This window comes from Aegilops tauschii, chromosome 3 (assembly GCF_002575655.3).
Source record: "Aegilops tauschii subsp. strangulata cultivar AL8/78 chromosome 3, Aet v6.0, whole genome shotgun sequence".
NCBI classification, from domain to species: domain Eukaryota; kingdom Viridiplantae; phylum Streptophyta; class Magnoliopsida; order Poales; family Poaceae; genus Aegilops; species Aegilops tauschii.
The window spans coordinates 490,101,150-490,125,808 of NC_053037.3; the positions used below are offsets into that span (position 1 = coordinate 490,101,150).

The 24,659-nt window shown below is 45.2% G+C and overlaps 3 protein-coding genes, 2 long non-coding RNA genes and 1 other non-coding gene across 12 annotated transcripts; 5 read left to right on the top strand and 1 right to left on the bottom strand.

Moving 5' to 3' along the window:
- The first annotated feature begins 1,232 nt into the window (after positions 1-1,232).
- On the top strand, positions 1,233-4,984 carry LOC141042470 (uncharacterized). 6 transcript variants are annotated; one of them, XR_012205410.1, is made up of 4 exons: positions 1,265-1,848; positions 1,961-2,020; positions 2,437-3,496; positions 4,137-4,466. It is a non-coding gene; the product is annotated as an uncharacterized lncRNA (long non-coding RNA). The 6 variants fall into 6 exon arrangements; XR_012205407.1 differs by having other exon boundaries at positions 1,233-2,020; XR_012205408.1 differs by adding an exon at positions 4,856-4,981 and having other exon boundaries at positions 1,261-3,496; positions 4,137-4,375.
- Positions 4,985-7,360: 2,376 nt separating this feature from the next.
- Positions 7,361-8,706, top strand: LOC109751113 (acidic endochitinase). Its single transcript, XM_020310021.4, has 2 exons — positions 7,361-7,951; positions 8,049-8,706. Exons 1-2 carry the CDS (start codon positions 7,461-7,463, stop codon positions 8,449-8,451), a joined length of 894 nt encoding a protein of 297 aa, XP_020165610.1. The 5' UTR covers positions 7,361-7,460; the 3' UTR covers positions 8,452-8,706.
- A 3,930-nt stretch (positions 8,707-12,636) lies between these two features.
- On the top strand, positions 12,637-13,836 carry LOC109751117 (acidic endochitinase). Its single transcript, XM_020310025.4, has one exon. The coding sequence runs from the start codon at positions 12,802-12,804 to the stop codon at positions 13,720-13,722; it is 921 nt and encodes a 306-aa protein (XP_020165614.1). The 5' UTR covers positions 12,637-12,801; the 3' UTR covers positions 13,723-13,836.
- Positions 13,837-16,670: 2,834 nt separating this feature from the next.
- On the bottom strand, positions 16,671-20,083 carry LOC109751119 (uncharacterized). Of its 2 annotated transcripts, none has more exons than XR_002230038.4 (3): positions 19,414-20,083; positions 17,737-17,795; positions 16,671-16,974 (listed from the first exon to the last, which is right to left on the bottom strand). It is a non-coding gene; the product is annotated as an uncharacterized lncRNA (long non-coding RNA). The 2 variants fall into 2 exon arrangements; XR_006672431.2 differs by having other exon boundaries at positions 16,671-17,795; positions 19,414-19,705; positions 19,791-20,079.
- Positions 20,084-20,203: 120 nt separating this feature from the next.
- On the top strand, positions 20,204-21,108 carry LOC109751114 (ferredoxin, root R-B1). The gene has a single exon (XM_020310022.3). The coding sequence runs from the start codon at positions 20,474-20,476 to the stop codon at positions 20,936-20,938; it is 465 nt and encodes a 154-aa protein (XP_020165611.1). The 5' UTR covers positions 20,204-20,473; the 3' UTR covers positions 20,939-21,108.
- TRNAL-UAG (transfer RNA leucine (anticodon UAG)) lies at positions 21,109-21,188 on the top strand. The gene has a single exon. It is a non-coding gene; the product is annotated as a tRNA-Leu (tRNA).
- Positions 21,189-24,659: the final 3,471 nt, after the last annotated feature.

Sequence of the window (24,659 nt, forward strand, 5' to 3'; positions counted from 1 at the left end):
ACTATGCTTAAAGAAAAGTGCCTAGGCTATAAATCAGATTACATGAATTAGTAGCTGGAAGAACTCTGCCCTGTATTATACAGCCTAAGTGCCAGATTGACACCTAAGAAATGGATATCCAGCGTCCACATTTCCCTATTTGTAGTAGAACATAAAACTGAATCAAATCGAAGGTCCCCGTGCATTGCAACGGGATGACAAAATAAACACATGGATATACTTTGATAGAAGAGAGAATCATGCATAATGTAGCATATACATTTTGCACACAACTTTATTGTAAACAAAACATACTCGTGGAAATTGCTAAGCTACTGGCTATGTCCTTAATATACTGAAATTGACTTCACTGGATTTATGACTTCAAGGTGGGTAGGATCAGCATGTTGATCCAGCACAGGAAAATTCATTACCCCTAATATTTGATAGAGACAAAGGCACCGACACATGATCATGGAAAAGCAAAATCCAGTTTTATCACCAAAAAGAAATGAAAAAACAAGTTATTGGTGCTTTCTTTCTCTGTAGTCCTGAACCACTACTTGGATTGTGTGGATAATAGGAAACTTACATATAACAAGAACTCTTTATAATTTGAAAGTATACGATATAACGTGGACAACAGTGTTCTCTCAAAATCTGTAGCAATCAATGGAAAAAAGTAAAAGCTAATCACCTAACACTACAATATTCTCAGGTATGTATTCTTAAGAATAGGGGTCATCTTACTTTGCCAGGTACAAAATTGACAAATACAATGGTACTGCTAGTAGCCTATTAACGATTTTGAAGATGTGGCAACAAGACAAGTTGTGCCATTTGAAAATGAGTGTAACCATGGACAATTAGGTAAACATGTTCTAGTGGTAATAAAACCAGGGACACCTGAATTAGTACTACAATTATGTTAATGTCAAATTCTTCAGTTTGTTCCTATAAAAAACACCCACTGTAACTATGTTTCAGTTCTTCATCACTCCTTCCACTTTCGTAAAAAAGGGAAAAGGAATAGGGCAGTATTAACGAAGGGGGATATCTTACTAGAGAAATAACGATGAATATCTTAGACTTTTCTCTGTAATTCTGAACCACTACTTGTATTCTGTGGATAATAGTTAACTTACATATAACAAGAACGCTTTATCTCTACTCCTAATGTCTCAGTTGGTAGTCTCCGTTCCGAGTTTATTTTCGTTCCACCATTTTCGTCCGGTTTTTTTCGTCACATCCCCACCCCGCACGCACGCACCCGATAAACCCACCCGACACCAAACGCGGCTCCTCTCGATCCCCTCGAGAGTAAACGCCGCCGCCGTCCTCTTCCTGACGCAACCGCAGGTCACAGCGCCGCCGCCAACATCCGAGAGTAGCCGCCGCGCCTGAGGACCGAGAGGAGCCGCCACCGAGATCCGAGACTAGCCGCTGCGGCTGAGGAACGAGAGGAGCCGCCGCCTCCAGGTTGCGACTGTGACACACCGCCGCCTCCAGGTCGCCGCCGAGGTCCGCAATCGCCGAAGCCGGCCGGCCCTCACCTCCATCGACCTCCTCTCGGATGGATCCTGCACGTCGCTAGATCGACGGAAGGGGACCTCCACCACCGCCATTCTTCTCCGTCCCCGACCTCCCGTCACCGTGCTCCCCGGATCTGGCCGTGGCCACAACCGGCGGAGCTTCCCGGCCACCGCCGACGACGCCAGCGAGGTAGCCACAGTCGTTGTTGCCAGATCCATGGAGGAGCATACCCCGGCCTTCTCCTCGTTTTCCTCTTGTTGTATGCCTTTATGCATATTGCTATGCGTTATCACTAACACATTGGCAATGCAACACCTTCTGGAGATAGCATTGATGGTAGTACACATGTTTTGTACTGTAAGCCATTGCATTTACCTATAGGAATACGCAACTCACAGTTCTAGCTCTCTGTATGTTTTCGGTACATGTTCGGAATATCTGCTACTAGGTGCATACAAGATGAATCTTCAAGACATGCTATCTTGCTTCGTAAGTACTGCTATTTAAGGTGAGCCTTGCAGAACTATCTTTTAGTGTTTCCAGTTTATCCTAAAGTATTTTAGCCTAAATTTCCTGTCATTTATATAGATGTGGGTTATGCTAATCTGACTTGGTAAGTTATGGTATTGTAGCTACTGCACATGTCCCTCGATTTCCCAGTTCCATGTGTCAGGATGCTAATGTGGGTGTTACTATATTGCCTTCCAGTTTATCCTAAAGTATTTTAGCCTAAATTTCTTGTCATTTAGATAGATGTGGGTTATGCTAATCTGACTGGTGGGTTATGCTAATCTGACTGGTAAGTATGGTATTGTAGCTACTGTACATGTCCCTCAATTTCCCAGTTCCATATGTCAGGATGCTAATATGGGTGTTACTATATTGCCTTCCATTTTGTAATATGTTATGTTTGCAATTTCTCAGGGCCGCCGCCGCCGTCCGTAGCAACGCATAGGCCGCTTGCCCAGCTCCCTCATTCCGAGCACGACACCACGCGTTGGAGCTTGTCGGGAGGCACGGAAGGACGAACAGAGTTCTACCGGTGATCCGTGTTGTCGCCGACGGTGTCATAGGATCTGCGGTGACAAGGCGATGGGGCTGCCAACCTACCTCCTCTTCACCACAGCGCATGTGGATTCTTGGGCTACCTCAACTTGGATCAGCTTTTTCAAGAGGGGATGCTTGCCATTCAGAGGTAAATGGTGCTCTTCAATTTTGTTGTTGTTTGATCTGGCTTGCAGTTTCTACAAATGATGTGAGGATTGGCTTTGGGTAGTACATCATCTGCTCCAGTGTCTAATTGCACGCATAACAATCACTTGATTTATGCGCTTCAACCTTCAAATAGTTTGTAATTTATAGAATTCACTACGGCACTTGTTCATTCATGTATATGTGGCTGGATCTGATGGAGAAGATAAAGACAACTAATACGCTGAAAATGATTTTACATCCTGGTTCGAAAAGTAAAAGGGAAATCTTCGAGTAAATGTATGTTCTACTGCAAAGGAACTTCCCGAGGGATCCCATTGAAATTGAAAGTATGTTTCTTTTTTTATTCCTATGCATACTAAATGTGCATCTTGGCCTGGCTCTTGGCACACGCACAATCCATCAGATGAACAGAGCACTCTTGGAGCGTGTTCTGTAAATGTATTCCTGGTCTGTCTACAACCTTATTTTATGGTCACATACTAACACACCTTTTCAAATTTTCTCTAATAGATCCTACTCTGTTTTAGGACTTCTAATTGTTTCTCACTGCCATGACCAATGCAGGATGATGGTGGCTTCTTCAAATATGTGCAAGATATGTCCTGTTTAGCATCACTGGATTTTTGAAAACGTTATATCTGAATTTAGAGTGCACTTCTGCAAAAAAGGTTTTGTCCTGATTACTATTCCGATTTTATTTCTGCAGGCACTGTGAAATGACCGAATGCCGCTAATCATTTTGGAGGTTTGTTGTAGGGTGCTCTACCAGGTATTTTGTTCAGATATGCTCTTTCTCTGCCTGCCATTTTAGCCATCAGTTGAGAATTATATTCAGGTTAGCAAACAAGTTTCTTGATACTTATAAGGCGAACATACTTATAAGGTGAACATACAAAGAAATAAAATCTTGATGACTTGTGAGCTTTGCCTATTAACTTAAAATTAACGCTGACAAGTTTCTTGTTCTGTACCATGGTAAGTCATGAGTCTGCTGTCTTGATACAAGGAAATAAGGAAATATTAGTTTTCTGCTTATTTGTTCATATCTTATTACTGAAAGGATTTCCAGTGTATTAGTAATTCAAGTTTCACCTTTCGCAGTGTAGTCTGGAATATTTGTAATTAGCAAGATGAACTCCTATCAACTACTCCCAAGGTTTTCTGAAATTGTACGAACATTTGCTAACAGAAACTTAAGTTAGCAAGTTAGCATAGTTGCTTAGCTACCAAGTTGCTCTGCAGTTAATAACTTAATATACACCTATGTTAAATACATATACTTGTTGAAAGGTTTTTGTGTACTGCTCCTTGTCCTTTATGTGACATTTACTTTCGTAGTCAGTCATAAATGGATCCAAGTAGATGTATGGCTATCTATATGGTGGATGATCCGTGTCATTCTTTTACAGGTCATAATATGCACCCACACAATTCAAGTTCATATTCTGGAAGGACATTGACCAACGAACCTTGTAGTAATGTTACAGGTCATAAAATTGTGTATTCCTACTAACCATCATTGCATGTGTGCAGTGGTTAGAGATTTTGTAATGGATAATCAATTATCTTTATCTGCTTCTAACTCAAGGAATCATACTGCAACATTTCCTCCAGTGCAGGCAAACTCGAATGATAGTTAGTAAACTTGGTTAGTAATATTTTTTGTTTTCTTACCTTGCATTTGTGATACGTCACTGAACATGTTTATTAGTTTGTCACGTCACTCCTGCTTGACATGCCAATTCACAAAGGGCAGCCCGGTGCACATCGCTCCCACTTGCACAGGGTCCGGGGAACGGTCCGACCACTTGACATGCCAATTCACAAAAATGAAAGAAATCCAGATGACCTGTGAACCTCCCTGTTGACATAAAATTAATGTTGTTTTATGTCTAAGCCTCATCTATTATATACATGTACAGTTACGGTGGTGGATTTCAATTCCTGTAACTTAGTTTTCTTACGAGATGTAACTCATCTACTAATATATAGTAGTATGTATAAAGTTTCTTAATCAAGCCAGCCTAATGGACGGCACCATACTTAGCAAAGCTAATAGACGGCCCATGCCCAGTACGATTTTTTCAACTGCTGTATAATGGTATTATGATTCCGTGCTCTTTTTCAGAAAATCTGGGTGATGAAGCTGACTCAATAGATCCAGATTTTGGCCGCTAAAGCTGGTAGTGCATCCTTGTCTATGGTGTGGACAGAGGGAGAAAGGAGGCAATTAACTACGGTCTGAATGTAAAAAAAATCGTCTGAATTAAAATAGAATCTGATAAAACAAAACAAAGGAGGTCATTAGGAGTAGAGATAGGTTAAAGGGGAGAGAGAGGGAAGCCACCAAAGGGGAAGGAGCCCCTTTGGTGCGCCAGCCTTGGGGGGAGTCCTACTCCCTCCCCAAGTAGGATCCCCCCCCCCCCCCGGGTGCGCCAGCCTTGGGGGGAGTCATACTCCCTCCCCAAGTAGGATCCCCCCCCCCCCACAACTTGGAAAGGGGGAAAGGGGGAGCGCCACTTCCACTTGGGCCCTTGTGGCCCAAGTTGCCTTCTACCTCTTGGCCTTATTAGGCCCATTGATATTAAATTAAATATATATTTGTTCTAAATATTTTAGAGCATTATTTATATAATTTAACTACCAGAAACATTTACACCTATATATATTAATCGGTAATACCCGGTATTACCTGATATTCACCGAAACCCTTCCGGTGACCCCGAAACGCTTTCGGAACCTCTCGAAACTATTCCGGATATTAATAAAACAATTCTACAAATATATTATCATCACTCCTGTCCTACTAACACTCAGCAGATCATGATTACCTTAAGCTTGTGACCCCGTAGGTTCGGTAACCAGACAACGAAACCCCTTCGTTCATTGACCGATAGCGGAACCGTGGACATCCATATCGGTCCTTATGATTACACGAATGATATTCAAGTGAGCATTTGGTTATCGTGTGATGTTTCCTTCACTTCACGATACTTCACAAAACCTGGTGTGCATCGGTATCCTCCAGAGTCATCACCATGCTCACTATACCGTTGCTCCCGTTACCGGTTTTCTTATTCTTTCTCGTTGACGTGTTCTGGCATCCCCGTGACGTAGTCACCTGTGTCTGGCCAGACGATGATGGATGAAGTCACACCGAGAGGGCCCTAAGAATATCTCTCCATCGTCGGAGGAGCAAATCTCACTCTCAAGCTGTCCGGTCACTTGTCAAACTTTCCGGTGAGCCTGAAAGTTGTCGTTATGACCACCTTGTTACAGATGACATTTGAGCAACCTCAAAGCCCACCGTCCGGTAGGAAGTGAGCAAGACACTCTCATGGTCTGAGGAACTAAAACACATGCTAACACTCTGTGTTATAACAAATGATTTTAGACGATATGATCACATAGTATAATAGACAAGTATTGGTCGATTCAATATGATCGTTCTTCTAACGTCATACCCTCAATGTTGTTTTAGGACTATCGTTGCACCTAACGATATCCTAAGATCCGGAAAACGTGATCACCAACAACACTTGAGTCGGTCTTAGAGGCGAGACCGGAAACCTATTGTTTACCGTTTATCATTCCACACGTGCATATGAGTTTTCCACTGAATCGCATATTCCAGAATCATAGCAGTTATAGCATGGAATATAAATTCTCAACTATGAATAATGAAAATATAATAATACAATATTATTGTCTCCAGGGCATATTTCCAACAGCGACGACACACGTAGCGCGGGACCCATGCGTCATTTGGGTGGACGCGATGGATTCCGGACGGCCATCTCCTCCTCGGGACAACGTGGGATGAGCCCGGAGTCGACAGGTCTGGAGGTGAAGGACTCGGATCCGCTGTCAGCCATGCCGGAGATCGCCGAACAGGAGTTTGGGTGGCGGAAGGGCGCGAAGGTTAGTGGAGTGAAGTGGCTAGGGTTTGGTCCGGCGAGCAGATGGGAAGGAACATATGTGGGGTTGGATGGTCAGCATGGGTCGAGTCCGACGAGGCGGACGCGCCCGGGCGCCCGCATATCCTCCCCATACTTGTGCTGGATATGAGGGGTGTCAGTCAGCCCGGGCGTGGCTCGTTTGAGGCGCCCGTCTGCGTTGAATTTTTATAAACAGTTAATGACTAGACCGTTCACCGGACGTTTGAGGCGGGTTTTGGGCATCCAACTGTAGATGCTCTAATTACTTGGCTTCGTTGAGGCTCTAATTACTTGGCTTCGTTGAGGTTGATTTGAGTTGTCCATAAACTAAAGCGCCGTCTATAAAGGCTTTGAATATGCGTGCGCTCTGTCTGGTACGTTGCTGGGACAGAAAATAGAGATGCCGCAGTTTTTGTCGCACGCATTGTTGAGTTTCGGTTGAGTACGGTGGAGCGTTTGTGACTTGGGCGCGCTCTCATTCACTACTCTTTGATGAACACTCCAAGTAAATTAATATAAGCATCGAAACATATCGGCCGCAACGAAATGTTTCTGCATATCAGCTTTACTTAACCGCGGGCACTCTCGGTAAATTCAGACATGGCAGGAGCGGACGTGCGACGGCACGGAAGCCACTATAAAATATCCATGACGCTCCATCAAGGCCTCTATAAAACCCAAACACCATACGCAATAGCCATCACAACTCAAGATACAGAGCTAGCTCCTCGCTACCTCGCCAGTCTCCACTGGTTTCTGTACCATCTAAGCTGCTAGGCACGCTTGAACCCAGCCATGGCAAGCCGACCTCTCACTACCTTCCAGCTCACTGCCACTCTCCTCGTGGCGCTTCTCGCTACGTGCCATGCCGGCAGCATCGCCGTGTACTGGGGCCAGAACGACGGCGAGGCGTCACTGGCCGAGACATGCGCGTCAGGGAACTACGAGTTCGTCATCCTCGCTTTCCTCCCCAAGTTCGGCAAGGGCCAGACGCCGGAGCTGAACCTGGCCAGCCACTGCGACCCTTCGTCGGGTGGTTGTAGAAGCCAGAGCAAGGACATCAAAGCGTGCCAGCGACGCGGCGTCAAAGTCCTGCTCTCCATCGGCGGTGGCGACGGGAGCTACGGCCTCTCGTCCCAAGGAGACGCCCGGCAGGTTGCCATGTACCTCTGGAACAACTACCTCGGCGGCGCGTCGTCGTCCGGTCCCCTCGGCAACGTCGCGCTCGACGGCATCGACTTCGACATCGAGCTCGGCAGTGCCAAGTTCTGGAACAACCTGGCCAGGTAAGCTGGAGCAACTAGCTCACACCCGCGCGCCGTTCGAACTAGTCGTCGTGTATCGACGTGTACGTGCTCATGTATATTGGCGCCATGTGCACAGGGACCTCAAGGACTTGGGCAAAAACGGCGGCAAGACGGTGCTCTTGAGCGCGGCGCCGCAGTGCCCGTTCCCCGACGAGTGGGACGGCGGTGCGATCAGCACGGGGCTGTTCGACTTCGTATGGGTGCAGTTCTACAACAACGAGGAATGCCAGTTCAGTGCGGGGCGTAAGGCATTCATGGACGCGTGGAAGAAGTGGGAGTCGGTGCCGGCGGGGAAGATCTTCCTGGGGCTGCCGGCCTCCAAGGACGCGGCGGGCACCGGGTTCGTCCCTGCCAGCGAGCTCACTTCACGTGTGTTGCCGCTCATCAAGGGCTCTCCAAAGTACGGTGGTGTCATGCTGTGGTCCAAGTTCTATGACGACCGCACGGGCTACAGCTCCGCCATCAAGAGCGACGTGTGATTCTCGTGGCTATATATGTTCGTCCCGGCGATGTTGCATGTGGGCATTTGTGTACTATGTCGTTTGTCCTTTCCATGTTTGTGTTGTATTCTTTTTATGTGCATATTCTTTGTTGATGTCTCGGCATTGTTATTGGAGAGCCCAGTGTAGTTGGCACTAGATGGTAGCGGTGTGTACCAGTATTTCAGCACAATAAAAATCACGCAACAGTTTGTAAATTGTTGTTTTATGTTCTCTCCTAAACTATTATGGCTGGCTCTTCTTTCTTTCTTCCTTTTTGCGAAAAGAGAAAACTCGTTGGCCCCTCTATGGATTGATGCACACACATCCATCTCTATTGTGAATACTACTTTAAGAGTGTGTTTGGTTGGATCCCTCCCCGGGACAGGGATAGCCATTTTTACAGTGGCCGCCACCCGTTTGGTTCAAGGGTGAGGAGGGACATGGGCAGCTAGATGCTCCGAATATTCCGTGAAAACCAGGCTATTCCCAATCGCGAAAATGTGGTGGACGGCGCCAACCACCCCTATGCCCGCGTCGCGGGCAAAACGTTTTTTTTTTTGTTTATAGGTGCACCTAGCCGATCCCCTAAACTTAGTGGGGTAAAAAACTGCAAAGGTTTTGTGTCCTACTTGCATGAACTTCAAACACTTTACAATATATACCATAAAACATTCAAATTAAAACATGCATAACATAACCGTTAACAAGCATATATATCATCACGAGTTTCAAATTGATGTCACCTCCACGGAGTTGTTGTAGTAGTCCGCAATTCTCTTCCAAAACATAGCCTTAGTTTGATCCGTTTCAATTGTTGCAGCCATGAAGATGTTCATCCAAGCATAGCATAGAGTAACATCCTCAGCTTGATTATAGTTGTGAGTTCGTGACCTTGACAACCTCGTACTTGCTCCGAATGATCCCAAATTGAATCGTAACTGAGACCATCTAGCCCATCGTAGTCGATGACTCCAAAGACGCTAAAAATTCGGCCGTGTTGATCTCCACACTACGACAACAAAACGAATGAGCCATCGGTTGGAGCCGGTGCTTGTGGCCGATGGAGCTTTTTCATCCCCAACCTTTTTTTCGACGCGGACGACGGTGCGGGGTGGTTTTCGGCGGCAACAAGCTGGCGGCGGTGGCCGGTGGGGTGGCATAAGCGTCTTGACAATCCATTCCGGCGATTGGGCTGATCATCAGTGGCGAGGCGACACATGGGGGCGGCAACGACGGAAATGGCAGAGTCGCGAGGGCGGGAGATAAAGGTGGGCAACTTTTACTCGGCCGAGCAAAAGCTGAGTATATTTAGGCGGCTTGGAGGGGATTTTCAGCGGGGTAGTAAAAAGTTGTCCTCCATTATAGGTTTTAGGAGTTCGGCTAGGTGTGACATAGAGGAGCAAAACCTAAATTTTACTCCTCTATAGCCAGATAGTGGATCAGCTAGAGTTGGCCTAAGGGCTAATCTTACCCACCCAACCAAACAAAAAAGGCTATCCCCACCCAGCTGGTTGGGGATACCCATAACCAGCCTAGCCCGTCCCTTGAACCAAACACAACCTGGCTGGATAGCAGCACCGCCACAATAAAAGTGTTCCGCTTTCTCGTTTAGGTGTGTGGCTGTTGCGTTTGATATCGGGACTATGTGGTGTTTGGTCTCATGGATCAACACTCCCAGCCCGGTGGATTGTCTTACAACGCTGCAATCTACTCTTCGATCACGGTGTCCATCTTATGGTGGAGTCGAGTTTGTGTTGGTCGGTGGTTCTCCCGTCTCATCCTTTCGTGCTTTCAGCCATCTTCCTTGGCAATCCAACGATGGAAGCACTATACCTTGCAAAGGGTGAGTCCCATGGCATAATGCCTTTAGAAGAATTAGTTTCGCACATCTTGAGGTAAGGGATTCATATGGATCATCAAAACCCTTGAGAAAGTCATTCCATTTAATTTTGAATCAATTTCTTACAATCTCTTCACATGAGAGTTGAAGGAATATGAGATGCAGATGGCGGAGTATGGGGGACGACGATTTTGGAGTATTTGTTTCATCAAAGGCTCTATTGCTTTGTGCAAGTTTTGTATGCTTGGCCAATCATAGATTCCTATTTGATTAATAAACCCAGCTATTTACAAAAAAAATGCCTTTTCTTATAACTCCTACCTTACCTTCTTTATAATCTCATTAGTTTCTTCCAATTTTCCTGAACAACTGTACGTGAAGCTCTGAACTTTATTTTATTTTCTATGGGTACTCTTACTACCTAATCTCTTTTCGTGCAAGTAGCACTCTGAAATTGATTATGAATTAGTATTGTGCGTTGATCACATGTCCAAATGACATATTCCGGTGGGGCTCCTTTTAGCACTAAATATTATCAGTGCGGCCCTTCCTTGTTCTTACTAAATAATTTTCAGTATGTGGTGTTTGGTCTCGTGGCTCGGTTACTCCCAACATTGTCTTCATACGATTTCATTCTACTTGGTGATTGTGGTGTCCATCTTATGGTGGCGCCGAGTTTGTGTTGGTCAGTGGTCCCCCCGGGTCTCGTCCTTTCGTGCTTTTAGCCATCTTCCTCGGCAATCCAACGATGAAAGTACTATACCTTGCAAAGGGTGAGTCCCATGGCATAATGCCTTTAGCAGAACTAGGTTCGCACCTCTTGAGATAAGGTTCATGTGGATCATGAAAACACTTGAGAAAGTCATTTCATCTAATGTAGAATCAATTTCTCACATTCTCTTCACACGAGACTTTAAGGAATATTGAGATGTGGATGGCGGAGCATGAGGTGACGACTGTTTTCGAGTATTTTATTGCAACATTTGTTTCATCAAAGGCTCTATTGCTTGTGCTTGTTTTGTATGCTTGGTCCATCATAGCGTTCCTATTCAATCAATAAATCCAGCTATTTGCAAAAAAAAATGCCTTTTTCTTATAATTCCTGCTTTTTAACAATCTCATTAGTTTCTTCCAATTTTCCTGAACAGCTGCATGTGAAGCTCTGAACTTTGTTTTAGTTTCCTATGGGTACTCTTTTCGTGCAAGTAGCACTCTGAAATTAATTATGAATTAGTAGTAGTATTGTGCGTTGATCACATGTGCAAATGACATATTCCAGTGGGGCTCTCTTTGGCACTAATTATCAGTGCGGCCGTTCCTTGTTCATACATATATAATGCCCAAAACTTCCAATCATGTCCTTTATGATATCAACCTTTTCCCTCCAATTTTTCAGTGGCCGGTGCACTTACATTATCCAATATAGAGTTATTGTCAGGTTGGGGATTCGGATGAGTACACAGAACCACCCAATCCATTCGGCACATTGTCCATTTCACAGTCCATTGGTGTTACTAAAATGTTCTATCAGTCATCTAGCTAGGGCCATCCCTGAAAGTTGTTCATCGTCGTGTTTAGCCGTAAAGTTTGGGGGATTTCGGCCTACCCTCCGGAGCAGTTCGAAGATGTGCGAGTCACATGCCGTTGTTTTGTTCAACGAACAGTCCCGGACTTGTCCACTATACACTACAGGTTGAATGCCTTGAATTGATAATGCAGACACTTTGAGGGCCATTGAGTTGTTTTTCTTGAGCTCATTGGGTTCCACCACATTGAATTGATAAATATAGACATTTATGCGTCACAATGCACAACTGACAAGGACTGAAGGAGATAGGCACGATCCAGACGAAATGATAGGGGTATCCACTCAGTTCCACCATCTTACCCGTGATGCAGGAGAGCACTGTTCGTTGTATTATCAGCGAGCCGCCTCTGGAACTTCAGACTTGCAAGCAGATAAGTACTCCGTACGTAGCAAATTTGGTCATACTCGCGCGTATTGTGGAAAGATGCAGATGCAGCGGCATTGCGGCAGTATTACAGCGCTCTCACGCACCGAACGATCCAGCGAGGACAGGAAGAATGGTCGTCGCGCTCGCGCCGCGAGAGATTGGGCGCGAGATGTGGACGATGCTCTCAAAACGACGACCAGCTCACACGGGTCAAAGGTCAACCACTGCCGACAGCGATCAGCCTGCACCGTCATGCCCGAATATCATACTACTCGTACCGCCAACGGCCCTGATTGCGACGATAATTAAGCCCGGGATGCCCGCGCCACTCATTCTCCTAGAGCTATCTTCATCCAGAGGTGCATGCCGGGTCAACTTGCGACGGCGTTGAGCAGACCTAACAAATGGTGAGCCGTGGAACGAATCAACGAAGCCACGGCGCCGCTGCCTCCGCACACATCGCCGGGTTCTGCTGGCTATATATACACGGACCAAGAACCTTCTCCAGCATAGTAGCTCCATTCCAAGTTTCCAACTTCCAACAGAACAAAGATGGCGAGCAGACAGTTTCCGGCAATGCTGCTGCTCACCGCGGTGACAATGGCCGGACTGGCCGCCGGAGCGCGCGCGGGCGGCATCGCGATCTACTGGGGCCAGAACGGCAACGAGGGCACGCTGGCGCAGGCGTGCGCGACGGGAAACTACAAGTTCGTCAACGTGGCCTTCCTCTTCACCTTCGGCAAGGGCCAGAAGCCGCTGCTGAACCTGGCCGGGCACTGCGACCCGGCGACCAGCGGCTCGTGCACCTTCGTGGGCGCCGACGTCAAGTCCTGCCAGAGCCGCGGCATCAAGGTCCTGCTCTCCATCGGCGGCGGCGTCGGCAGCTACGGCCTCTCGTCCGCCGCCGACGCCAAGCAGGTCGCGGAGTACCTCTGGGAGAACTACCTCGGCGGCACGTCGACGACGAGGCCCCTCGGCGACGCGGTCCTCGACGGCGTCGACTTCGACATCGAGAGCGGCGGGAGCGCGCACTGGGACGACCTGGCGCGGGAGCTCAAGAAGTACTCGGGGAAGGGAAGCGCCTACAAGCCGGTGTACCTGGCGGCGGCGCCGCAGTGCCCGTTCCCGGACGCGATGCTCGGCGGGCTCGGCGGCGCGCTCGGCACGGGGCTGTTCGACTACGTGTGGGTGCAGTTCTACAACAACCCGCCGTGCCAGTACACCAAGGCCGGCGGGGCGGGCAACCTGGCGAGCGCGTGGCAGAAGTGGGCGTCGATACCGGCGCGGCAGGTGTTCCTGGGGCTCCCGGCGGCGCCCGCGGCCGCCGGCAGCGGGTTCGTGGAGCCGAGCGACCTGCTGTCTGAGGTGCTGCCGGTGGTGCAGAAGTCGCCGAAGTACGGCGGGATCATGCTGTGGTCGAGGTTCTTCGATGGGCAAACGGGGTTCAGCGATAAGGTCAAGTCCAGCGTGTGAGCTGATATTGTTAACTGCGTCAGTCAGGGGCACGTCCGATCAACATGCCGACGTGCGAATACTGCGTGTAAAATTGTATCTTATCCAGAAACACAATAAGATGGCAGAATTGTATGACATGATTTGAGATTGTATTTTGTGTATCCCAGATCACTCTGTCTATGCTTTTGCGTGTTCAGCACTACTATTCCGGAATGATTGTGCTATAGCCAACCGGTTGAATACTTCAATCAATGTATAATACTCTTTCTGTAAACTAATATAAGAGCGTTTAGATTATTAAAGTAGTGATCTAAACGCTTTTATATTAGTTTACGGAGGGAGTACTATTTGTGAAGGCAACCGTCTTCCCCGATGGTTGTGCTTACAACTTACTACTGCTTACCCGGACATAGCAGGTCAATGAGCGATGTGGCTGCAGTAGAACACCAGTTGCCGTTTCAGAACCATCAAGAGGCAATCAAGTCCAGTTCGAGGCCAGTAACACAATTTCTTTCTCAGGGTTATTTTGTGTAAACAAGCTCCATTTGAACTTTGTAATTGACATTTCGAATCGTTTATATCTAAGCAGCTAGTCCTCAATAATTGATTTATTTCAACATGTAAATATGCCACCTCAGCATGTAACATGCATAAGAAGAGACACATCTCAACATACAGTCATGGTTTTAACTTGCAAACATGTCTGAGAATTTCCATTTTATTATGCTATTTTTATTTATTAGATATTTTGTAACTACACAGTAATAATCAAACACAATAAATCATATGTATTTTAAATTTAGTTCTCATATTATTACTTCAAAATATTCATGAACATATAACCAAATTTCATTCAAATATATCGCAAAACATTGTCACAACAACATGCTAGGTATCGAGTTTAAATAGTACTGTGGCCAAGCAAATGTGCCATATAGTGTGGGTGTGGGTCGGCCACATGCACGGTCCAATAATGTTCATTTATATATTTGATTATTACCTTTTCCTTCAAATTTTGATTGGGTCTCGCTGATCTTTGCCCGCATTTTCTTTTATTCTCTTTTTTCTTTAGTATTTTTTATTTCTTTTACTTTTACATTTTTGTCTTTTGTTTTAATTTTTGTATGCATGATTATTTATAAAAATACATGATGGTGTTCTTTAGTTTAGTGAACCTTTTAAACTTCACGAAGATTTTTCTAAATTCATGTACTCGCTCCGATCGCTCAAATGGATGTATCTAGATGTATTTCAGGGCTAGATACATCCATTTGAGCGACAAGTAATATGGATCAAAGGGGCTATAATTTTTTTTCTAAAAATTCTTTACATTCGCGAAAATTCTTTGAATTTACGATTTTTTATTTTAGAACATTTTTAAAATTCAATAATAATTTTCAATATATGATATATTTAAAATACATAAAATGTATTAAAAATATCAATAAATATGGAACATGGAACAAAGGATAAAATGAAAATGAAAATGGAGGAATGAAAATGAAAAGAACCCATCAAGAGCCAAAAATAACTTTTTTTACAACAAAAAATGGCTACTAGGCCTAGTCCATGGATCACAACCCATTGTGAATTATTTTCCATTTGTCACAATGAGCAAGAAATTGAATTCACCAGCAAAGAAGAAAGTTTATAATAGTATAACATGAAGATAAAAAATATGGAAATCAAAAATCACATGCATGATTGTTTTGAATGCCAACGGCATTTGAAATATGATCTATTTTTTATAATAAATTTTGCAAAATTTAGAAAGAGATTGTGAATTTTAAAACATATTTATGAATTTAAGGTCCATAAATAATATGTCCATGATTTTTAAAATATATATTCATGAATTGTTTGAATATCCTCATGTATTTTGCAAATACTTATGAATATTTAGGAAAATAGGAATTAAATAGGAAAGGAAAAGGAGGCAAGACATGAAAACCGGACATTACATGGCGCGCGAAAAATCAAAGAATGAAATCAACCTCTAAATCCATAAAAAAAAATGGAAAAGGCGAACGACGCACGAGGCTTGCCCAAGAGCGTCGTAGTGGGTTCATGTGTAGTCACTATTTCCTGGTATTTGCCTTGCGAGAGATAAGCCGCACTCGCCTCTCGTGCCCCCAAAATGGGTTGTGGCCCAGTAACCTTTTTATTGTTTACTCATGTTTATCCAGAAGAATTATTAATATTTTCATTTTTTATTTACTTTTATGTTTTTGAAATTTTGGATTATTTTCAGGGGAAATGACACACTGCTAAAATTCGTGAACATTTTTATAAATTAGTGAACTTTTCGAATGTCATAGGCATTCGATTAATTTTCTTCAGGTTTTTAGTTTGCTTTCTGGGGTTTTATTTTCTATTGGGAACAATTATTTGCCGTTTTTCCTGTTTTTTATTTCCCTTTCCTTTTCTGTTTTTAGGTTTTGAATTATTTTCTACGGTTTCCCCACTTTTATAATGTATTACATGTATTTATTTAAAATATGTGACCTGTTGTGATATTAGTTTTTAGATGTGTGAATAGTATTCCTACACTTACATGTAAAATATTATCATTTTACCAAAAAATCGTCAATATGTTTTTTGAAGGGACTATCTGTTTTACATCCGGATGAAAACGAATTCGTTTTCAGTCAGATTTTCCCACCTATTACAGAATGACAAGTGTCTCCCTGTCCCGTGTCTCATGTCCTCTGTTAGTTCCTACTTGCCCCCGGTTTTAAGCACACCAGCATCACGAGCTTAAACGGGTCCACACACCAACTCTTAAACACCACCAGCATCATGATCTTAACGGGTCCACAACCCAACTTTTCCCGCTCGGACAGAGAAGCAAAGTTACAGGCAAGCTTTACCATGTACATGTGCACTAAGCTAAAGCAATATGAAAAGAAAAGGAAAGGATCAGGATGATGTCATCTAAGCACACACACCTAAAATGACATGACAAATTAAGCTCTGGAGCACTAAAAATTACATTGAAAAGCTATAAAATTACAATAATAATTCCACTATTATTTTCAGTGTAATATCCACTACAAAAATGCACTGCAGAGGGGAAGAACATGGAGGGGGGAGAATAGCTAGAGGAAACGGGAATAAGCGCCAACCAAGAGGGCGATTCCTCCATGATCTGGGACAGAAACCTGAAGATGATCCACTCTGCTGAAGATGACTAAACACAGGTAAACAGCCCCAACTTTGCAATCACCACATACTAAGTATGATTTAGACAGATCTCTCTCCCCTGCCTGTCTACATCAGAAATCAAATAAAGGGCGGCTGTGAACCATTATATATACATGCTGCAGAGACAAATAAACTAAAAAAAAGGAATTCTGGAAGTTTACACTAGAACCAAGAATTAAACTAGATCCAGGAAGAACCCTAGGATCCTATGAGTCTAGGGGTGCACGAGCAGAAAGGTTAGGAAACAAAAAATCCATGTTAAAATCGTGAATTTCAGAACTACTAGGAAGTTCCTGAATTGAAAACAACAGTTACAGCACATGGAAATGAGTATAAAAAAGATAGGGATCACATGTTCTGGGAGATAAAATACAAAAAGTTAGGAAAATCCTTGAACAAACAGGTTAGAAATGCTATTTTTATAAAGCTAGGACTGTAATTCAGAAACTTTGGCACACACAAACTATACACTAATCAGAAGCTTAGATCATGATTACAAAATAACTCATTTACAAGAAAGTAAAGAAACTAGGACTGAATTTTATAAACTTTGGAACTACATAGAAAGACCTTTCTTTCCTACTTGAAGTTCAAATTGCTACAAACTACTATTTGTAAATACAAATGAGTACACATAGGAAGTAATAAAATGATCAATTTCATATCAATTAAGCCTATCAACTGACAAAAAGGGGCAAACACATGTACAAGCAGACAGTACATGTTTCAAGATTAACAGAACAATGCTTATATACATTTTTACATTTACAGGTGCCTGCAATGGAATCAAATGGGATGGAAACAAGCATGAAGGGCCAGAACTTGTACCTCGAACATGATGAAGCTAAGTTCCTCAATGTATGTCTCTCTTATAGCATTAACAAATCCTGTGAAAAGAAAACAGATTCAATCATGTTTTTCGAAATTGGTTATTGACAACAAAACAGAGTGGAGCATACTTGTTTACTCAACAAAACAGTGCAAGTCCACTGAGAGTTACAGTGTAAATCCAATAAGAATTACACTTTAAAATCCTGGAATTACACTGTAAAACCCACTAAAAATTACGGTGTAAGTCCACTGAGAGATACAGTGTAAATCCAATAAGAATTCCACTAAATATAATACAAATATAATCCAACCCCTACTCAAATGCAGATTACAAAAGGGTAAAATACCGTCCCTACCCAAAAGCACTAAGGATTACAGTGTAAATCCACTGAAATTACACTGAAAAATATCAAGAGTTACAGTGTAAATAACACTGAAAATCACAGTGTAAATCCACTAAAAACTACGGAGTAAATCCACTAAAAATTACACTGAAATAATCAAGAGTTACAGTGCAAATTCCACTAAAAAATTACAGTCTAAATCGGTAAATCCACTAAAAACTACATTGTAAATCCACTGAAAATTACACTGTAAAAATCAAGAGTTACAATGCAAGTCCACTGGAAATTACAGTGCAAATCCACTAAAAACTACAGTGTAAACCCACTTAAGCTTACATTGTAAATCCACTGAAAATTACACTGTAAAAATCAAGAGTTAAGATGCAAGTCCATTGGAAATTACAGTGCAAATCCACTAAAAACTACAGTGTAAATCCACTTAAGCTTACATTGTAAATCCACTGAAAATCACACTGTAAAAATCAAGAGTTAAGATGCAAGTCCATTGGAAATTATAGTGCAAATCCACTAAAAACTACAGTGTAAATCCACTAAGAATCCTCTGAACCCACTAAAGAATTACATTACAAAATGCACTAAGGATACATTGAAAATGCACTGAGAATTACACTACAAAAAAATCACCTAAAGTACTAAAGAAATTACACTGTAAATCCACTGAGAATTACAGTGTAAAACCACTAGGAACACACACTAAAATCTTCACTGTAATTGCACCAAAATCACCACTGTAATTACGATTCAAAAGCACTGTAATTCCAGTGAAAATGCCCACAATAATTACACTGAAACATACACTGTACTTACAATGCAAATTTCAGTGAAATTACACTGGATTTCTAATAAATACACATGAGGAGACTTGAACACAGTGTAATCACATTAAATTAGCTGTGATTACACTGATTTTATATATTCATACAAACTATGAGCTAGATTCAGCATCTACATCCAAACTGGAGGGGTCCGTAGCGACAACTACAGGAGGGATGGTACACACCTAGGAGTTCAGCACCTACAACCAACCAGGAGGGATCCACAGCGACAACTACAAGAGGGATCCACTAAAGAAATTGAACACAACTAGGAGCTACTCTTCACAATGGCAACTAGAGCGCAATCTGGAAGCACAAAAAATCAACAATACACAGGAAGGATCCACCACTACATACACATCGGACCACACACCTGCAACATCCAAAACATCTAGGAACCACGGCAACACAGGGGAACATACAGGATTCGCCGGATCTAGCAAAAATCGAACAGAAAAAGCTGGGGGAGGAACACAGGGGGCAAGGATACTTACAAAACCAACCATGGATGGAGGATGAGGAGGGGTACACAGGGTTCGCAGATCCACACGAGGAAGATGAGGAGTGGCGCGAAGTCAAGCGAAGCAGAGAAGACAACGCAGCCGGATCACCATGGCATCGATTTCGCCTCTCCCTCTGCGTGCGTTTGAGGACAAGGAAGCAGGGGATGGGAGGGGGGAGGGGGGAGGAGGACCGGATGCCTAGCCACCGGCTCGCCCTCGAGAGATCGGCGACTGAGATCTCTTGCCAAAATTCGCCATGAATCAATGCATCAAGCTCGCGCCGCTGGAAATGGGGAAGAAAACGGACAAAGTCAGCAGAGGAGAAAAAAAAGGAAATTCGAGGGAAAAACCCGTCTGCGACACGCTACCCGCCCCGATTAACGGGTCTCCAGGAGAAGGTTGCGGGCCCGATAACAAACAAAACACCCCGAGGTAGGGAAAAAAAAAAGAGAGGAAATCACGAATCATGACACAAGGATCGAACGAGCAGAAAAACGGATGAACGCGAAAAGATTTCAGCCGGATGAAAATTAGCATTTCCGTTTTTGAAACTTATATGAAAAGTATTGGCATATTTGACCCAAAACACACTAATATGTATGCAGAGAAAAATGGACAAAATGTGATATAAATGGAAAAGAAAGAAAAGTGTGGAAGCATTCTTGGGGCCAGCCCAGGTGAGGCGGGCGCGTGGGCGACGCTGCTTTATATAGACCACCCCACATCGCACGGAGAGCACGCGAAGCAATCTTGCTGTCTACACCAGCACGACTGTACCCCTCTGGGATCTGCTTCTCTCTTTCTCTCGATGAAGCAGGATATGTTCTGATGCTTCTACTTTGCACTAGCACCTTCGTGTCGTCACTCGTCACCTTCGATGGCCATTTCCCAAGGACACCAGCCACGTACGCTCCTGGCGAGGTTGCTACTGGTGCAGCTCAACATCTCACGCACGCCTATTAATACCGCGCGCGTGTGCTCTGCGATTCTCAAGTTGTGATCGCCGACCGCACGGTACTCACAAGCGAAGTTCTCTGCTTTCTTTTGAGCTATGGCAGCTCTGGGCGCAGCACCAGCGTGCGTCCCTGCCTCCGGCGTCAGGTGCGTGCCGGCGTTTGCTGCCGCGCCGGCGCCGATCAGGACCGCCCCGCGTCCCGCCGCCCCCCTGAAGCGACCGACGACGGGCGGCGCGAGGCTGTCGGCGAGGTTCAGGACGGCGGCGGCGACGCACAAGGTGAAGCTCGTCGGGCCCGACGGCGCGGAGACGGAGCTGGAGGTGGCGGAGGACGCCTACATCCTGGACGCGGCGGAGGAGGCCGGCGTGGAGCTGCCCTACTCGTGCCGGGCCGGGTCGTGCTCGACGTGCGCGGGGAAGCTGGCGTCCGGCGAGGTGGACCAGTCGGACGGGTCGTTCCTGGACGACGCGCAGATGGCCGACGGGTACGTGCTCACCTGCGTCGCCTACCCCCGGGCGGACTGCGTCATCTACACCCACAAGGAAGAGGAGGTGCATTAGGTAGACCAAATCGTGGCAGAGCTTTCGTGTCGTGTCCGAAAGTTTGTGTCTTGCACATGCATGGTGCTGTGTAGTGGAGTAGTATCGTTCTGAACGCTGTGTAATTTGTTTGCTCAAAGTGAGTAGCTTTTCCGAACTATCAAGCTGAATACTTCATCCTTAAACAAAAAGACAGTTTGGCCGAGTGGTCTAAGGCGCCAGATTTAGGCTCTGGTCCGAAAGGGCGTGGGTTCAAATCCCACAGCTGTCACATTTTTGGATGTTTTGCCTGGGAAATACCATGATGAGCTCTGCTTCTATTACCTCTGCGCTCAACAGCCAATACTCCCCTGCTCTTTTCCAGATCATGTTCTCACGAAACCACTCTCATGCACTCATATTTCCATGTCAAAATCCAATGTACAGTTGCATGTTTTCCTCAAAATGTTATTACTACAGCAACTAGTTTTTTTTTATGTCCTCTTAAAAAACATTTTTTTCAGGTCAAATATCACAATACTAGTATTTCTGTAAAATATTCTTTACATCAGCAATTGTTAACATAATAACCATGGATCAATCGTATGTTAGTTTTTTCCCCAAACCCTAAACCCTCTTGCGGCGACAGAGGCGATCTAGGGTTTTGACGTGGAACTTGACGTTCGGCCGGAGACTCGTCGCCGGCGCGAGGGAAGATCGAAGGCGAGGGCATCAGTGATGGCTGCTCCTCGCGCGGCAGCAGCAGGGGGCAGCTCCCAGGCGGGTAGCGACATCAGGAAGAAGTTGGAGGAGGCCTTGGGAAAACTTGATATATCCGAGGAGGAGGCGACTCCGCTCGGACCGAGGGAGGACCGGTGAAGTGGCTGGTGGCGGGTAAAGTACTCCATCGAAATCCTTTTCATATCCAAACCATCACCAACGCGCTTCGTCCGGCATGGGGTAATCCACGAGGTCTGCAGTTCCGCTCAGCGGGGCTAAACCCGTTTGTGGCAGAATTTGAGAACCAACGAGAGAGAGAGACCGAGTTTGGGGACGATCGCCATGGCACATCAACAAGCATGCTGTGATACTGGCAGAGTTTGATGATTGCATGAGGCCTGATGAGGTAAAGTTTGACAGGTTGCATATCTGGGTTAGGGTTATCAATCTACCCTACAATTTGAGGGATGAATTGTGGTGGGTGCCAATTGCTAAGCAGATGGATCTACACGCGCAACAAGTCAAGTTTGATCACAATGGGGGGTTCTTGCGTGCAAGGATCTCCATTGACGTTAACAAGCCACTTAAAAGGTGGATTTTGATAGATTCTGCAAGGAGGAAAAGGGTGGATATGTATGATATATCCGAGGAGGAGGCGACTCCGCTTGTGCTTGATGATCGGACCGAGGGAGGACCGTTGAAGTGGCTGGTAGCGGGTAAAGTACTCCATCGAAATCCTTTTCATATCCAAACCATCACCAACGCGCTTCGTCCGGCATGGGGTAATCCACGAGGTCTGCAGTTCCGCTCAGCGGGGCTAAACCCGTTTGTGGCAGAATTTGAGAACCAACGAGATAGAGACCGAGTTTGGGGACGATCGCCATGGCACATCAACAAGCATGCTGTGATACTGGCAGAGTTTGATGATTGCATGAGGCCTGATGAGGTAAAGTTTGACAGGCTGCATATCTGGGCTAGGGTTATCAATCTACCCTACAATTTGAGGGATGAATTGTGGTGGGTGCCAATTGCTAAGCAGATGGATCTACACGCGCAACAAGTCAAGTTTGATCACAATGGGGGGTTCTTGCGTGCAAGGATCTCCATTGACGTTAACAAGCCACTTAGAAGGTGGATTTTGATAGATTCTGCAAGGAGGAAAAAGGTGGATATGTATGATATATCCGAGGAGGAGTACCGTACTTTTGCTTCTCCTGCGACAGATTGGGACACTCTGAACTCTATTGTCCAACACCAGGATCTAGAGATGAGAAAGGGGAGCTTCCGTTTGGTCCTACGCTGCGTGCACCGGATGAATCAAGCTATAATGATGGATCTTCCAGGGAGCCGAAGTCTGGTGCGAATAGCAAACCAACCACGAGAAACTCTACCACCAACAAGGACACCGGAGACGAGGTGGTCTCCCCCCACAAGAACAAGCCACCGCCGAAACGTAAGGAGACCCCAAACCAGGTTTATAGGCCTGTGGCGAAGACCTTGCTTCTCACCGGGGGAGGATCGGATGCAGATGGAATTGGCACTAGTAAAACTGATGAAGATCCAACTTCAGCTAGCAATGATACTGGAATTTTGTTCGCGAGCAGAAAAAGAAGAAGCCCACTCCTGATAATTCGGCAGAGATCGCTCCGCGGTCCTGCCAGTCCCAATGAGTTGCTTGAGCTAGAACTGTCGGGGGCTTGGGAACCCCGAGGCAGTTCGAGAGCTTCGCAGTATTGTGAAGCTAGAAGGACCCACTCTTCTCTTTGTTATGGAAACTAAAATCAATGCAAAAAGAGTTGAGAATTTGAAATACACTCTTGGTTTTGGAGGTTGTTTTGCTGTAGACAGTGTCGGCCTTAGTGGCGGCATTGGTCTTTTCTGGTCTCGAGATGTTATCATCGAGCTAAAAAATTATAGTCAGTGCCATATCGATGTGGTTGTCCAAAGTAATGATCAAGTTTCCTCAATATGGCGGTTCACTGGCTTTTACGGGGCGCCTAGAGCTGAAGATCGTATACATAGCTGGCAGTCCCTTCGTACTCTCCTTGCACTACCACATGCGGCATGGTTGTGTATGGGAGACTTTAATGAAACTCTGTATGCTTCCGAACACTTCAGTAGAGCAGCGCGATCGGAGAGGCAGATGCGTGCTTTTAGGGAGATGGTGGATGAGGTTTCTCTTCAGGATCTCGGTTGGTCGGGTACTGCCTACACTTGGGACAATCGCCAAAGTGGCGAGTCAAATGTCAAGGCCAGACTGGACAGGGTTTTTGCGAACAAAGAGTTCAGGCAACACTTCCAGCACATCAGAGTTAGACACCTTCCGTCGGTGGTGTCTGATCATTGCTTTGTGGTGGCAGAAATAAAAATGCATATGCCTGGTAGGTCACGGGCAAAGAAGCAATTTCGGTATGAGAACATTTGGCAGACTCATGTGGATTATGACCGCATAGTTCAGGAAACATGGCGGGGCATACAACATACGCCAGGGCTTCAAGGGATTGCATCGGCCTTGGGAACATTACAAGCGACCCTTGAACCTTGGGGTTCTAGCGAATTTGGTAGTCTGTCGCGTACGGTTCAACAACTGCAGAAGAGGCTAGATCGAGTTCGATGCCGGTCAATTGGCTCGGGCCCAACGGAGGAAGAAAAGCGTATTGTTCAGAAGCTGAAGGAGGCTTTACACCAAGAAGAGGTGTGGCTCCGACAGCGCTCCAGGGTTCCCTGGCTTCGTGATGGCGACCGAAATACAGCCTATTTTTAGGCTCAAGCGGCACAGCGTAAACGGATCAATAAAATCTCGTGCCTTCGACAAGGGGATGGCTCGGTTTGTATGTCTGAAGAAGAGGATAAACTGGAAGTGCAAGCATTCTATCAAAACATGTACCAAACGCAAGGTTTTTCGGATGCTACTCACCTATTATCGCATGTGCCTGAGAAAGTAACCCAGGCCATGAACGATGATCTCATCAAGCCTTACACTGCTGAAGAGGTGAAGGTTGCGCTGTTCTAGATGGCGCCCTCCAAAGCCCCTGGAGTAGAT